Below are 15,731 nucleotides of genomic sequence, written 5' to 3' on the forward strand. Positions count from 1 at the left end.
AGTCGTCTCCCACTTGTGATATTTCAGCCATCCTCTCTGAGAAGTCACATGGGCGCTTCCTCTGTCCCGTGACTTTTTTTTGTTTAAACAAATTGAGAGGCAGGCGGTACAGTCCAGCCGTGCTGCAGTAGGAGAGTGTGCGATCGTGACCTCTCAATGGACCATTACATAATAGATTTATGTTTTCATTAGGTCTTGCTGTCTGTTATTCATTGTCAAGTCCACAGGGTTCACGACAGCGCGCTCTTCGCCATCCGTCATGTCCCGGGGGCTTGATCACGAGATCTGAGGCTGCAGACGAAAACTTTCTACCTGCCATTCTTTAAAGAAACGAAAGCAAGTCGACATGATGCTCTGATGAAACATATCGGTTTCAGGACATCCTGCATCCACACTGTCAAAACGAGTTTGGCTTCCTTGTGGTTTGTGTCGTTTCTTCCTAAAAGCGGAAGTTACATTCTGGGTTAGATTGGCGTCGCCGCTGTTGTTCATAAGGACAGGTAGGTCATGTTTGCTTCTCCGTCTCTTTACTGTACTTCGCCGTTATATGTGTCTTTATAACCTTACACGCCCAAGCATCCGTGCCGGCTTAAGGAGGTGGGGGTCTCATTGAAAAATGCCAGCTGCCTTTTCTGGGATAAATCCGAGTAGTTTCTTCAAATAACTACTCGGGTGTCGGTTTAGCCGCGGGGAATTTTAATAGTCACGTCATTATGTTTTCTTATAGGACTGTTATACAGTCGCGCTTTAACGGCGTACTTCGGATTGTTTACATAGTCATGCACTTCCGCTACTAGAAAGATGCAACATTTGTTTTACAAACGCGGTTCAAAAAGCGTTCAGTGAGACATTCAAGGTCTTGCAGTCTCAGGATTTCCATAGACATGGAAATGTTGACTAAAATTGTAATTTACAGGATTGAAAAAAGTAATGGAAATTAATACTAAACACTAACACTTATGGTGACTAACGTTAGCTCTAAATTCATCGGCTAGATGTTTTTGAAAGCATATATCTCTGTATAAATAAACAAATAATCTAAGTATCATGAACTTGACATTACAAGAGTGACCGCTTTTAATTTTGCTTTTTTGACTTTTTAAATTAATAATTATATTACAGCAAAAATACACACTACAACACTACCGAAATTTCGATATTGTTGAAGAAATTCTGTTTTACGCACCAAGGCTGTATATTTGATCAAACATAATATTGTTAAATATTATTACAGTTTAAAAGAACTGTTTTCTATTTTAATATATTTTAAAATGTAATTCATTTCTGAGATGGCAAAGCTGAATTTTCAGTAGTCATTACTTGTTTACAGTATTTAGTGTCAATATTTGGTAACACCTTTGAACAATATGATGCATTCTAGAGAAATGAAAGTACAAACTTCTTTAAAAAATAAAAAAAAAGACCTCATTTGTGGTAGTGTGTATTATGAATGTTTGAGTAGTAATAATAATAGCTGGTTTCATTAGCTCGAAATCATGACAGATGTTTAACAAATGTATTGTCTTATTTTTGTCTGTATGTGCTGAACAGGAAACACTCAAAAGCTTTCTTATTGCAGGTTCCTGTTTGTCAGACCATGGCAAATGAGCACTCTCCTCTTCTTGTTCACGGGGTGTACAGCATGATGGGTGATGCTGAAGATTCCAGGGGTGGATCAGCAGTGGCAGGAGAGGAATCCCCCAAATCAAACCCCCGAAAACTCAACACCTTCTTCGGCGTCATGGTGCCCACCATCCTCTCCATGTTCAGTATTGTGCTCTTTCTTCGCACAGGTCAGTGAGAGATGGAAAAAGACAGAATTTGATGACGAGAGATTTTTTAAAATATTTTTTACAATGGCCAAGCATCACATTATATCCCGCCTCTGGAGTATTTTTGTGTGTAAACAATTCTAATACAGTATATGTCAAATTTTCAGGTTTTGTTGTGGGTCATGCCGGTCTCCTCCATGGTCTGCTCATGCTGTGTGTGGCCTATTTCATCATCTCGTTGACAATCCTGTCTATATGTGCTATTTCAACTAATGGTGCGGTGGAAGGGGGCGGGGCCTACTGTATCCTTAACCAATCTTTGTGCCACATAGAATGCTAGAACTGCAGACTCAATCGTATGTGAATCTGAATGTTGTTGTTGACCTTTAACTCTTTAGTCTTAGTCATGATTAGCCGTTCTCTCGGACCAGAGTTTGGAGGCAGTATCGGCCTGATGTTTTACTTGGCGAAGGTATGTGCATGTGGTGTTTATGTACTCGGCTTGGTGGAGGCCATACTGGACATCTTTGGGAAGGATCAAGGTGAGTGGTACATTAAAACACACTGTATTAAACAGTCTTTAAAGCAATTTAACGCAAATGGCTTGTGTTTTTATATTAAAGCGTCTCTTTTCTTCCTCTCCAGACTCTGCTGTGTCACAGGGGCTGCGTGTGTTGCCGCAGGGCTACTGGTACACTGTGTTGTATTCATCTCTAGTGCTGTTGCTGTGTCTGGTGGTGTGTCTGGTCGGTGCTCATATCTACGCCAAAGCCTCTTTTATCATTCTGCTGGTGGTGACGGTGTCACTGATCTCTATCATCATCAGCCCCCTGATACTCAGTCCACAACACTTCAACATCACACACACATACGGCAACAACCACACTGTCACTGTCAACCCCAGCTACACAGGCTTCAACGGCACTACATTAAAAAACAACCTTGGACGTGAGTAAGATGATTGTTCATGCAATAATAGCGATTGTGGTGGTTGTGATGATGATCATTGAGGTTATTTAGGTTAGATAAAATTGCTGCACCGGCATGAATTTTGTCCAAATGTCTCCTCCTGTAGCGCAGTACTCTCTGGACTACAGTACCAACACCATGATGTCTTTTGCCACTGTATTCGCTGTGATGTTCACCAGCTGCACAGGCATCATGGCAGGAGCCAATATGTCGGGTACAAAACCAGACAACCACAGACACTATTCACACACTTCCTTTACTTGCATCCTCTTTTTGGTTTCCAGTGTATTTCTGTTGACTTTTACAATATTGATAAAGCTTGTATAATGAATGAGTGTCATAAACATGTCATTTGATTTGTCTCATTTTCTCAGGTGAGCTGAAGAACCCCAGTCAGTCAATACCTAAAGGGACCATCATGGCGGTGTCATACACCTTCACTGTCTATGTGCTGCTTTTCCTGCTCCTGAGCTCCACCTGCGACAGGTGCCATTTACGACACTCAAGCCGCATGGAAATTTACACTGTGTTGACACAACACTTTGTTCTCCCTCTCATTTGTCTCTGCCTTTTTCTTTCTGTCATTTCTTGGTTTCTCTCTCAGGTTGTTGTTAATCAATGACTACGCAGTGTTTCAGCGTGTGAACATTTGGCCTCCATTCGTGACGATTGGGGTGTACTGCGCGTCTCTCTCAGCTGCTATGTGCTCCATGATAGGAGCTTCTCGAATCCTCCACGCACTTGCTCTGGACCAGCTTTTTGGTTAGTGTGCGTTTATGTGCAGTTGTGGGTTTGATCTGTTCGAGGGACATATTTCAGGCTGGAAACTGATACTGAGAAGTTTGTGTGTGTTAGGGCAGTTGACATCTCCACACTAAGTGTTATGGGAAAACATTAGTGGGTAGTACTTGGAAAGCAGTATTCATGGTTTCTAAGGAAAATATGCTTGGTGAATATTTTTCAGTGAAACTTTTTTTGTCACATTTTATAGGCTGTTATACTGTGTGAGAGCTCATATATCTGTGTGAAAAGGTAAAGAAATTACATTTTAACTAAAAAAATCATAACGTTTCCTCTGAACAATTTCTACTCAAATCAGTTTACTGACAAGTCATAATCAAAACTAAACGAGCTAATCTTTTGAGAATTTGATTTTATTGAATTTTTTTTCTCAAAATGTATATACAAATCACAGAAAATAACTGATGATGGATTAATTTTTTTTTTTTAAAACATGATGTAGAACATCTTTTTAAAAATCCAGGAAAAAAAGCTGTTTACAAACGTAACTGTGGTTCTATGAATAAGTGGAAGACTGCCAGAGGCAGTGCTGAAAGCACTAGTGAAAAATACCTCATGCTTGCACTTGACCAAGAGAACAGAATAATAAAGTTGTCACCTTGTGATTCATGATGTGTCTTGAGATATAAAAACCCCCTAACATGTCATCTTGACCTCTAGATCATTCTTGTGATACCGAGTGACCAGAAATTCTGGCAGTCTTCCGCTTAGTTATAGAACTAGTAACGTTTGTAACTAGTGTTCCATTTCCTTTTGCTCCAGACTGCCAGAGGCAGTGCTGTAACCACTAGTGAAAGACAAATACGTCCACAGTCATGAGGAATCCCCTTGTGAAGCACAGGCTGATACCACTGCAGCACACACCACTGGCAAGCGAGTCACATTTAATCTGTAAAAACAAGAAAATGTGCTAGCTGAACTCCACGTTGCTGCAGCACAAAACTCCGTTAAATGCAGCCCAAGATGTTGGCAAAGTAGAGTGACAGTGGATAGATGAAAACACAGACTGCCCCACAGTCTCATTTGCATGAGAAATTACTTGCGTCACCCAGCGTGCCAGTACCCCTGCGCAAGAGAGGCCTGGTGGGCCCAGAGGCCACATCCACAGTTTCAATCAGTCTGGATGTGGGTGCCAAACTTGCCTCCTAACTGACTCCGTAGGTCTGGTCTGCTAGGCAGACAACAGGGTTGTCCTACTGTCAGTGAGAGAAGAGTCTGAAACCATGGCCTTGTAGCCCAATGTGGAGCTACTAACAGCAGACACGCACTCCAACACAGTCCTCCAAATCAGTAGTGAAGGGGCGAAGGCATATAGTATCATGTCTGGCCAATTGTGGACTAGTACATCCAGGCCCAGAGATCCTGGTTTGTCCCTCAGGGAGAACCAATGAGGGCAGTGAGACGTTTGACTGTCTGTGAACACACATACCGCTGCAGTTCCATAAGTCCTCCATATCATCTGCACCACTTCCGGGTGTAGAGTCCAATCTCCTTGTGACGGAAGGAACTTTAGAAAGTAATTCAGATTTCTCAAGTCTTAAGATTGGCCGAAACCCAGCATCGGTGACCCAAAAATAAATGGAAATGAATCCCCCCGGGGTGAATTTGAGGGTCAACTAACTCTACAGCGCCCTTGTGCAGCACCTAAACTTCAGGTGCAAGTGCCTCTGCCTGGCATGGAGCGTGAACTATTGTCTGTCTCACGCCAGTATGAACAGGGTCGACATAGAAACTGTATATGGTACCCCCTCAAAAGGGCAGTCAGCAGCCACTGATTTAATGTTATCAATATCCAGTGCTCCAAGTGACTTTCTGTGAAACCGCCCACTGTCGACATCTGTGCATCAGTGATCTCATGGATGCTCCTTAGTAGAGGTGGGGGAACTTCACTGAAGGCCTGGGTGTCCAAGCAGTTGAGACCCAACACGCCTAGGAGGTAGAGAAGCTTGTTCCGTTGCTGGAAATGCTAAGGACGTCTAAATGCAGATCTTGCACCAATATTGTGATAACGGCCACCAGAGGCCCACCAGAGACACCTGAAGCTGATGGTAACGCATTTTAGAGACTGTTGTCAGCTGGCCCAAAAGTTCGATCAGGCAGTAACTGGCAGTAACACCCATGGCTTGTAAAGAAAGTTCAGTTAGTTTCATCACTAATGGGTCAGATAAAGCTTCACTCAGAGAGGAATGTGAAGCTGCAAGCATGTGTACCAGGGAATTGGAAACACAGCCACGCCTGCACTTGACATTTGGACAGTGCACTTTTTCACAAAGTGCGTCATCGGGAGACACAGTGAGTGCTGCCACACTAGATTCTATAGGTGGCATGTTACCAAGTCCCACTGTGTCTAAGTCCTGCATCACAGCCAGAGTGCGAGCCGGCTGATCAGGCCGTGTGGTCTGAGTTTTGTAATGGTGACAACAATACATATGTCTAGTCTTGGCACTGAGGCGTGGTTAAGGATGTTCTCTGTACATGATGTAAAAAAACATTCTCAAACTTACTGTTGCCTGAAGGGGAACCAGATTGATGCAGGCAAGCATTGCTTTCAGTGTTGTTTCCAGTGATGCAACAACAGAAGATGACCCAAATAACTTCTCATAACACGGTCTCACTGCCAGTGCCAAGTAATTTATCTGTAGGTAACTTCTCTTCAGCTCCAGATATTACTGACATAGTTTCAAAAAGCGAGTCAGAGGGAGCCACTGACATACTAACTGACTATCTATTGTATGCATTGGTGGTGATGGTGTGATGCATGTTCAAGTTGAGCCTTCTTTTGTTCTTCAATATTAGGCTGAGCTTTAGCCAGGAGAGGCAGTTACAGTTCTACGGCAGTCAACTTGGCATTCTAAATCAGAATATTTAGACTTTTTACTTTTATTTATTTATTTTTTCATTTTGAAATGTTTGTTTACACTTGCGATTTTGTTTACGCCTTCGGATCCTGATTCCAGACCTGTCATATGTGATCAACGCACAGCAAGCAGCATTATGGTGTATTCCGGGCATGGGTCAGGCATTGCCTCTTTAAGATGATCCACTCCAAGACACATGAGACACTGACGATGTCCATCCATGATGTCCTTTATGTTAGGGCACGTAGCACATCTGAGTGTATCCATATTGAATCGGAACTCAACTTAAAAATCCAAGGCGTCTGTAAATCCAGCACTCGCTAGCAGCGATGTAATGCATATACGCTCTCAAGCCAAAGCAACCAGGGTTTATGAGTGCATATCTAGCCTGAGGAATTCAAACTTGCAGGCACCCAGAAGGTTGAAGCCTCCACAAAATGTTGTTTCTGAAATATCTCCAATCGCTGCAGGCTCACAAAAAATTCTGGAACTGATAGCGATGTAGGCAATTATGAAACAGCTCGCGGACATCCTAAAGAACTGCTCAGCAGCAAGCTGCACAAAATATTGTCACATCTGAGTGGTAAGTTAAGTGAGAATAAGAAAGAGGCCGAGGTGACGTGTTAAGCCCGGGACACACCAAACCGACTGTCGGCTGTTGGTCAACGTCGGGTCATCGGTGAGCGTCTGTCGGGCTAGTCAGGTACTGCTTTGTTTACGTTTCGGATCTGCGTATATCTTGTATTTCTTTGTTTCGGTTTCTCCTTTTGAATGACGAGTATATATTGATAGCTGCTAATATAGACCGCTAATTCCTCTCACACAGGCGCAGAATGTGTGTGGTAGTTTGCTGTCAGCTACAGTCTGTGCTGTGTGTTCAAGTGCAGCTTTTTGGTCCAGATGCTGCAGACGCAAGGCGACAACACTGTCGGCTTTCATCGCTGCTATGAGGGATTTTCCACTAGTGCTTTCAGCACTCCCTCTGGTGGTCTGGAGAGAAAGGAAATAGAAGGGATGTGAGAATTCAGAATTTATGAATAAGCCTGTTCATTGCATGCACAAAAACAAAACATCAGAGAAAACAATAAGAATGTATTTGACCTACTGATTGTGGCTCATTCAACATGTTCAAAATCATTATAAAGTTTAATGTGACGCCATTCATTGTAGCGCTAGGTGGAGTGGCCTGATCAAAATCCTTTGTCATCCTTGTGACATGCACACTACCACATGGCAGGCTTTGTAACGATGCTCATAATGTACCAGTGGCAATGGTTTTTGCATGGTTGCTGAATGGTGTTGCACCGCCGCATTTAAAAAGGAAACGATAAATTTACCCAGCAGAGATTTTTATCTGTTCTGTCTGGCTGAGCAAAGCTTCTCTTAAAGCGTGTTCATGTATTTGGCGGTTCACAGCAGGATGACATACAAGAGCCATGCAAACAATATAGTTTTACGCCATGTAGTGTATTTTCCTGATTTTATTCAGAAGCGGAAAACACTGCTTTTATGATTTAAATGTTTACATCAATTCTTAGTAGAAATGTTTTGTGTTACTTATTGAAATTCCAGGATACTTTACAAAGGCACTATTATCAGTATAAACAGATGAATAGTGAAATATGCATGACACCCTGGATATAATAAAGAATATTATGTCAACCTCCTGCTGACCCAGTTACTAGGTTACATTGTTGGTTTTGACTTGACTGTTATGATGGTGTAATATTATCCTGGAGTGACATGATGGTACTGACCTGTTAGAGCAGGGGTGCTCAACCCTGGTCCTGGAGATCGACTTTCCAGCAGAGTTCAGCTCCATCCCTGACCAAACACACCTGAACCAGCTAATTAGGATCTCAAGGAGCACTTGATTATTACAGACAGTTGTGTTTGATTAGGGTTGGAACTAAACTCTGCAGGAAAGTCGATCTCCAGGAACAGGGTTGGGCACCCCTGTGTTAGAGTGTGTCAGGGTTTTGTTGATCTGTGCTGTGATCTGGTTTCAGGCCTGCCTCTGGCTCCAGCTGCAGTAACATCCAGCTCTGGGAACCCGTGGGTTTCTGTGCTCTACACCTGGGGTCTGGTGCAGGTATAGGGAGCTGTGTGTGTGTCTGTGGATGTTATTTCTGTGACACATGATATAAAGAATATGTGCATTAAGATTTTGTTGTGTGTGTATGTTGTAGTGCACACTCTTTGCAGGACAGCTGAATGTGATTGCTGGTATTGTGACAGTGTTTTACCTGTTGGCGTATGCAGCGGTTGATTTGGCCTGTCTGGCTTTGGAATGGGCTTCTGCTCCAAACTTCAGGTACTGTTCAAAGTTTGTGTGTGTGCACATTTTATAAGATAATTTTGATTTTTAATCAATTTAAAGCATCCTTGCTAAATAAAAGCATTAGTTTATATAAAAAAAAATAAGTATTTATCTCTATATTTGTCTTTTTTTTTTTTTTTTTTTTTTTTCTTCTCATCTCTTTCCAGACCAACATTTCAGTTTTTCTCTTGGCACACATGTTTGTTGGGTATTGTAAGCTGTGTGGTAATGATGTTCGTGATAAACCCAGTGTACTCCTCGGCCAGTATTGTACTGCTGCTGCTCCTTCTACTGTTCCTGCACTACCGCTCTCCCACCAGCAGCTGGGGCTACATCAGCCAAGCGCTTATCTTCCATCAGGTACCCAAACACACATACACAAACACAAACACATGGGAATGCACTGAACTTTAAATCCATTAGAAGGTCTTTTGGTGCTTCTTTCAGGTGAGGAAGTACCTTCTGATGTTAGACTCCCGTAAGGACCATGTGAAGTTCTGGCGGCCTCAGGTCTTACTGATGGTGGCAAACCCACGCTCCTCCTGTCAGCTCATCTGCTTTGTCAACCAGCTGAAGAAAGGAGGGCTGTTTGTTCTTGGGCATGTGCAGATCGGAGATCTAGGTAGGACAGCAGGGGCATTTGGGTTGAGGAGAAATTGTGTAATAGAACCCAAGTTTCACAAGATTGTCAGTTACCACATATGCATTTCTGTGACCACATAAGATGTGTTCTCTGGGTTTTTAATATCATAAATGGTGCAGAAAAGCTGTGTTCAAGTTTACTTTATGTTCCAGAATGCTAAACTGTTTCCTAGGTGCATGCAAACTAGGTCATTGTCAGTGTTGCATGGAAATCCAACTGCTAATGACAATGAATAGCTGTCTGAAGAAATCTGGTTTAACATAAGCTACACTTTATCATTTTCTTATTTGAGCAAATCTATGATTGTATTATCTATGATTTCTGTTTCAGCTAATGTGTTTACTAATGTGTTTGTCATTCCATTGTAATCTGCTAACTTGAATCAGATTGAGTGTTAATTCAGGCTGATCCACCTCCATGAATGACTTGCTTTTTTCTTAAGAGTTCATGAACTCTTAGTAGTAGTATGCAAAATCTAAAAAATTTGAAACCTGTTTGACATTTCATTTTGTAGAACATAATAGAAGATATTCTCAAGATTATTATCATAACCAAACCATTTTAGTGACCGTTGGCTTTCATTAGCTGGGTTTCCATCCAAAGTTGTGAGTTTAACTTATGCGCAAAATTGGAATATCTCATAAAACATTTGATAATAATTGCAGTTTTCATCCAACGAGTCAAAGAGAACATATGCATCACTTCCTAAAGAACTGGCACTAAATATCAGGAGAATCAGGAGAAGCCACTAAATATAATAATAATATTCATATATAATAAATTATTTGCACCTCAAAGAGAGCAGATGAAACAATAAATGCAGTCATTGCTTTCTGAGGTGAATGCCTGCTGTTTAGGAATGCAGTAATGTAAGACAGTTCTGGAAAGCAGTTATACAGAAATACTTTGACAACAGACTTTGCTTGGGCTTTAAAGCATGACCATAACATTCAGTCTGCTTCTTAGTCAGGATATGCCGTCCTAACTCGCATGACTTTTTTGATGTGCATTGAGGAATGTGTTGTGCAAATGTGTTTCCATCTCCCATTATTCACACAACTCTGTCACACAAGTCAAAAACCACCTTAAGTGAGCATAAAAAAGCTTTTGCGAATTGTTTTTTTTTTTTTTTTTAATTTTTTTTTTTTTTTTGTTTTTTCAGAAATTTGGCTTTTTCATCACTCGTTGCTGATGCGACACTTCAAAATGCGCATCAAACCAGGGTGATGGAAATACCTATTGTGTGGACAGAAACACTGAAATATCGTTTTAATGATAAATATCTATATGATGACAGAATTATAATTATTTAGTGAACTGTACCTTTAAGTAAGACTGAAAATTGAGTGTTTACTATGGTCCTTTGCATTATTGACACACTATTTTCCTGTCTAATACTGTAAAGCTCCTTTGACACAATCTTTATTGTTAAAAGCGCTATATAAATAAAGGTGTCTTGACTTGGCTTAAAGGGATAGTTCACCCAAAATGAAAATTTGATGTTTATCTGCTTACCCCCAGGGCATCCAAGGTGTAGGTGACTTTGTTTCTTCAGTAGAACACAAAGATTTTTAACTCGAACTGTTGCAGTCTGTCAGTCATATAATGTCAGTCAATGGAATTCCTGGCTTTGAGTCAAAAAGGCATACAGACAAAACCAAATCAAATGTGAAGATACATGGAGGTGTTAAGACACAAAACAGTCGGTCTGCGCAAGAAACTGAAACGTATTTATACTTGTTGACTTTTCACTGACTGCCAACTTTTGAGCCTGATCGCCTCTGCCAGAGCACGTTGATGTGTCACACCAGCTGTTGTGAACTCGCTCAGGACAGTTGGACATTGTGGTGGATCAGAGCTAAAAAATTCTATAAATACTGTTCAGTTTCTTGCACAGACTGATTGACTGACATATGACTGACAGACTGCAACAGTCTGAGTTAAAAACCTTTGTTTGTGTTCTACTGAAGAAACAAAGTCACTTACATCTTGGATGCCCTGGGGGTAAGCAGATAAACATCAAATTTTCATTTTTGGGTGAACTATCCCTTTAAGATTACTAAACAGTTTTCCTGATGTAAATCCATTGTATTTTATCATGTTTTAGCACATTGGTTGTCAGAACAGAGAATGGCAAAAAAAAAAATAAAAACGTAATGTCTTTGAACCCTCTCTCACAGATGTGTTGCCAGCAGACCCGGTGCAGCCGCAGTATAATTTCTGGTTGAGTCTGGTGGATAAGTTGGGTGTAAAGGCCTTCGTGGATCTGACTCTTTCTCCGTCTGTCAGACAAGGCACTCAACATCTGCTCCGCATCACTGGACTAGGTGAGACATTTCCTTATCACAATATCTTATACGGCACGGTGACAGGAAGCATCAGTTAGATTAGATTCATCTTGATTGTTATTATACAAGAACATGTACATACCTAGTGAAAAAATACAGTAAATACTCAAAGATGGCATCTGCTGCATAATGTTAAGTCATTTATATCTTTTAGGATTGACTCGTTCTTCTAATCTCATTTACAGTCGTGTAGATACTTGATCTTTTTTATTTTTTAATTTATTCTTTATTTAACCAGGAAATTCCCATTGAGATAAAAGATATCATCTTCCAGAAAGTCCTAGTCAAGATAGCAGCACAAATAGTTTCACATTTATAACAAAAAAACAAAATCACACATATACACTACATAATAATACACCACCATGTTTCCTTTAGAGCAGTTTGTAAGAGAACTTTAAAGGTATTCAGAGAAAGAACATTGGTCAAAAGTGCTAATTGCATGCAGATAAACTTTTAGGTTGATCTGAAGGTAATCTTGATCTATTCTGTGTGATGCACTAAAAAGGCAAGTTTTTTTTTTATGACTATTGTCCTTGAGTTGCATGCAAAAACAAACATGGCGTGACACATGCAGCCAGATTCACAAACGACTCTTGAGCTAGTTCTTTTTCAAACAAATGACTTTTATGAGGTGATTCTTTTTTGATAAATCAGGAACAAATAGTGTGGCTTACACTACCAGTCAAAAGTATTTGAACAGTAAAATTTCAGTAAAAGTCTCTTATGCTCACAAAGCCTGCATTTATTTGATCCAAAGTACAGCAAAGACAGTACAATTTTAAAATATTTTTACTATTTAAAATAACTGTTTTCTATTTGAATATTTTAAGATGTAATTTATTCCTGTGATTTCTGAATTTTTAGCATTATTACTCCAGTCACATGATCCTTCAGAAATAATCTAATATTCTGATTTCTGCTCAAAAAACAATTAATATTATTATGCTATTTTTTTTCAGGTTTCTTTGATTTAGTAGAAAGTTCAGAAGAACAGCATTTATCTGAAATATAAATCTTTTGTAACATTATAAATGTCTTTATCATCACTTTTAATCAATTTAAAGCATCTTTGCTAAATAAAAGTATACTGACTTCATGCTTTTGAATGATATAGTGTATAATGTTACAAAAGCTTTTTACTTTAGATAAATGCTGATCTTTGGATCTTTCTATTCATCAAAGAATCCTGTAAAAATGTACTTGACTGTTTTAAATATTGATGATGATAATAACAGTAAATAATAATAATAATAATAAAATTTCCTTGAACAGCAAATCAGCATATTAGAATGATTTCTGAAGGATCATGTGACACTGAAGACTGGAGTAATGATGCTGAAAATTTAGCTTTGATCACAGGAATAAATTACATTTTTAAAATATATTCAAATAGAAAAAGGTATTTTAAATACTAAAAATATTTCAGAATTTTACTGTTTTTGCTGTACTTTGGATCAAATAAATGCAGGCTTGGTGAGCAGAAGAGACTTCTTTAAAAAACATTAAAAATCTTACTGTTCAAAAACTTTTGACTGATAGTGTACTTCATAAACAAATGACTCTAATGAGTTAGTTCCTTAAAGTGAATCAAAAAACATCTAAAACTAGGTAGTCTGATTCATGAACAAATGACTCCTTTGAGCTGGCTCTTTTTCATGATCCAAAAGCATATAACCTGACCGGCATTGTCCAGTTCACAAATAAATGACTCTAATGTGTGGTTCTTTTTAGTGAATCAAAAACATGAAGCACATCCAGTGTAGTCTGACTTGCAAACAAATGACTCTTATGAACCAGTTCTCTTCTCTTGTTTTCCAGGAGGCATGAAGCCTAACACTCTGGTCTTGGGCTTCTATGACAACTGCTATCCAGAGGACTACTTCCTGCAGGACCCTGTCTTTTGCGAGGGTGACAGGGGTGAGGGGGATAATTTCGGGGTGGACCTCCCATCCTTACAGGCTCATTTTCAACCGGTGCGCCATGCCGAGAGCCCTCGTGCTCTGCAGCCTGAGGAGTATGTAAGCATCATCCATGATGCCATTAAAATGGGAAAGAACGTTTGTTTAGGCCGCTACTTTTTCCAGCTGCCGCCTGAGAGTAAAGGCATAAGGGGAAATGACAACGTGGACACCATTGACGTTTGGCCGACAAACCTACTGTCCCCAGGCAGTGCCAGTTACGCAGACGTGTCCAGTCTTTTCATGCTTCAGATGGCGTGCGTCTTAAACATGGCCAACAGGTGGCGCCGTGCGAGGTTACGTATTTATGTTTGTGTCGAGTCAGAATCGGGAGACCAGGGCTGGCTGGCCAAAGAAGAGCAATTTAGGGAGTTGCTGGGAAAGCTGAGGATTCGTGCAGCTATTAAGATTGTGCCATGGGATAACGTGGCACGCATGTTTAGAGGGCCGAATTCGGAGGGTCAGAAAGTGTCAGAGGACTTCCTGTGTGGCGTGAATGCCCTGCTGAAGGAGCACAGCTCGACGGCGGCAGTCCGCTTCCTGTATTTGCCCAACCCTCCCTCCAGTTCTGAGCTGTCGCAGCAGTACCTGACACAGCTGGACACGCTGACGCGAGACCTGGGCCCAACTCTCTTGATTCACGGGGTCACACCAGTAACATGCACTGAGCTCTGAGAAACAATAACCAAAATGTATTCGTGTGATAGAGAGGAACATGTGAAATGTTAGTGAGTGGAACACAAGTGTGTTTGATTCCTAATATTGTCAAATGGCGGGTGGTTTTGAGGACCATACATCATTAAGTGCTCTTGGTAAAAATGTTATTTAAAAACAGATGAATGGAGTTTGTGTTATTGGTGAAAACAGTTGTGTTTTGGGTTTATGGGTGAATACTGCCGAATCATGATGTAGCGCACAGTTATTTTTATGTTGTCTGTGCGCCTCTCATTAAGTTTAGTGTTGGTGGAAAGGGAGTGCTTGCTTATTCTGTGATCCATGTTTATGTGTTTGTACACAAAAAATAATGGTGACTAATCAGGATGGAAAGAGTTTGTCCTTAAATGAGATGTGGTTACAGTTGGCACAGTAATAGGGCAAAGTAACTGCGTACTTTTTGTTAGATTTTTCTTATTGTAATGCACTGTTAAAGACTTTTGTTAATCATTTCTGCTTTTCAAACCCTTTGAACCTCTTGTGACCTATTTAGAGCTTGTATGCCGTTGAGGAGTCCTCGTGGGTTTGTATCATTGTTGGTGCAGTTACAAAACTGCTGCTCTTTCCGTTTAGAGCTCTTGCGTTGGATTTGTGCATTTATTGGCCAATTATAGACAGGTTGTGTTATTTATTATTGTTATTATTTCATTTGTGTGTGTGTATGAAAAGGTAGAGAAACAAAGTCTTTGGACCTGGATTGCATATTGTGGGCCATTTCATATTTGTTTTTACATCCTGTTGATTTTGTGTTTCTTGCAGTTTTTACAGTTCAAACGCTCTTTGTGCTTATGATTATGCCGACTAGGAACCTGGCGTCTGATTGGTCAGGGCTGAAGATTGTTTTGTTAAGACTGTGCTGGTCTATGTAAACTGAAAAGGGACACTGGCTAAAATAATACTTGAATATTTTGCACATTTGTGCGTGTGTTGTTAAGCATTAGGGATGTCAGTCTGTTATCATATCTGTAATTGGAGTCTTGTGCTAAATAATAGATGTGTGCAAGTAATTCATTCTGTACATTTATTATATATATATATATATATATATATATATATATATATACAAAACTATTTTAACAGTGCTTTGAGTATGCAAAAATTGCTTCACAATCCAGTTTCCATATAATCTGAATTATTTAAAAATCATTACGGTTCATTGTTACAGGTAGGATGTACTGTGGTTCCCCAGCACCATATACAATAGCTCAATCATATGATTGAAATGTAGAGTCTGTAAACAGAAGACTTTGATTAAACAAAATATTTCAGTCTTATTTTTTCTTTATTGCTTCTTTTTTTTTTTATGCTGAAATTGTTGTTTTTCCTTCAATCTGGATTAAGTGTG

The 15,731-nt window shown here is 40.1% G+C and overlaps 1 protein-coding gene across 1 annotated transcript; it reads left to right on the plus strand.

Annotated features, from left to right (window-relative positions):
* Positions 1 to 107: 107 nt before the first annotated feature.
* Positions 108 to 15,660, plus strand: slc12a9 (solute carrier family 12 member 9). Its single transcript, XM_051111293.1, has 15 exons — positions 108 to 500; positions 1,580 to 1,793; positions 1,940 to 2,074; positions 2,177 to 2,314; positions 2,418 to 2,720; positions 2,848 to 2,955; positions 3,116 to 3,227; positions 3,346 to 3,503; positions 8,410 to 8,492; positions 8,590 to 8,714; positions 8,888 to 9,080; positions 9,168 to 9,342; positions 11,544 to 11,690; positions 13,533 to 14,370; positions 14,402 to 15,660. The coding sequence occupies exons 2-14, from the start codon at positions 1,598 to 1,600 to the stop codon at positions 14,345 to 14,347; spliced, it is 2,688 nt and encodes an 895-aa protein (XP_050967250.1). The 5' UTR covers positions 108 to 500; positions 1,580 to 1,597; the 3' UTR covers positions 14,348 to 14,370; positions 14,402 to 15,660.
* The last annotated feature ends 71 nt before the right edge of the window (positions 15,661 to 15,731 follow it).

Source organism: Labeo rohita, chromosome 5 (genome assembly GCF_022985175.1).
Source record: "Labeo rohita strain BAU-BD-2019 chromosome 5, IGBB_LRoh.1.0, whole genome shotgun sequence".
NCBI classification, from domain to species: domain Eukaryota; kingdom Metazoa; phylum Chordata; class Actinopteri; order Cypriniformes; family Cyprinidae; genus Labeo; species Labeo rohita.

Excerpts from the sequence above, each read along its gene's own strand:
- slc12a9 (XM_051111293.1), top strand. The coding sequence starts at position 1,598 with ATGGCAAATGAGCACTCTCCTCTTCTTGTTCACGGGGTGTACAGCATG. Across the intron at positions 2,956-3,115 it reads GGCAGGAGCCAATATGTCGG|GTGAGCTGAAGAACCCCAGT; the intron begins GTACAAAACCAG and ends TCATTTTCTCAG. Across the intron at positions 11,691-13,532 it reads GCTCCGCATCACTGGACTAG|GAGGCATGAAGCCTAACACT; the intron begins GTGAGACATTTC and ends CTTGTTTTCCAG.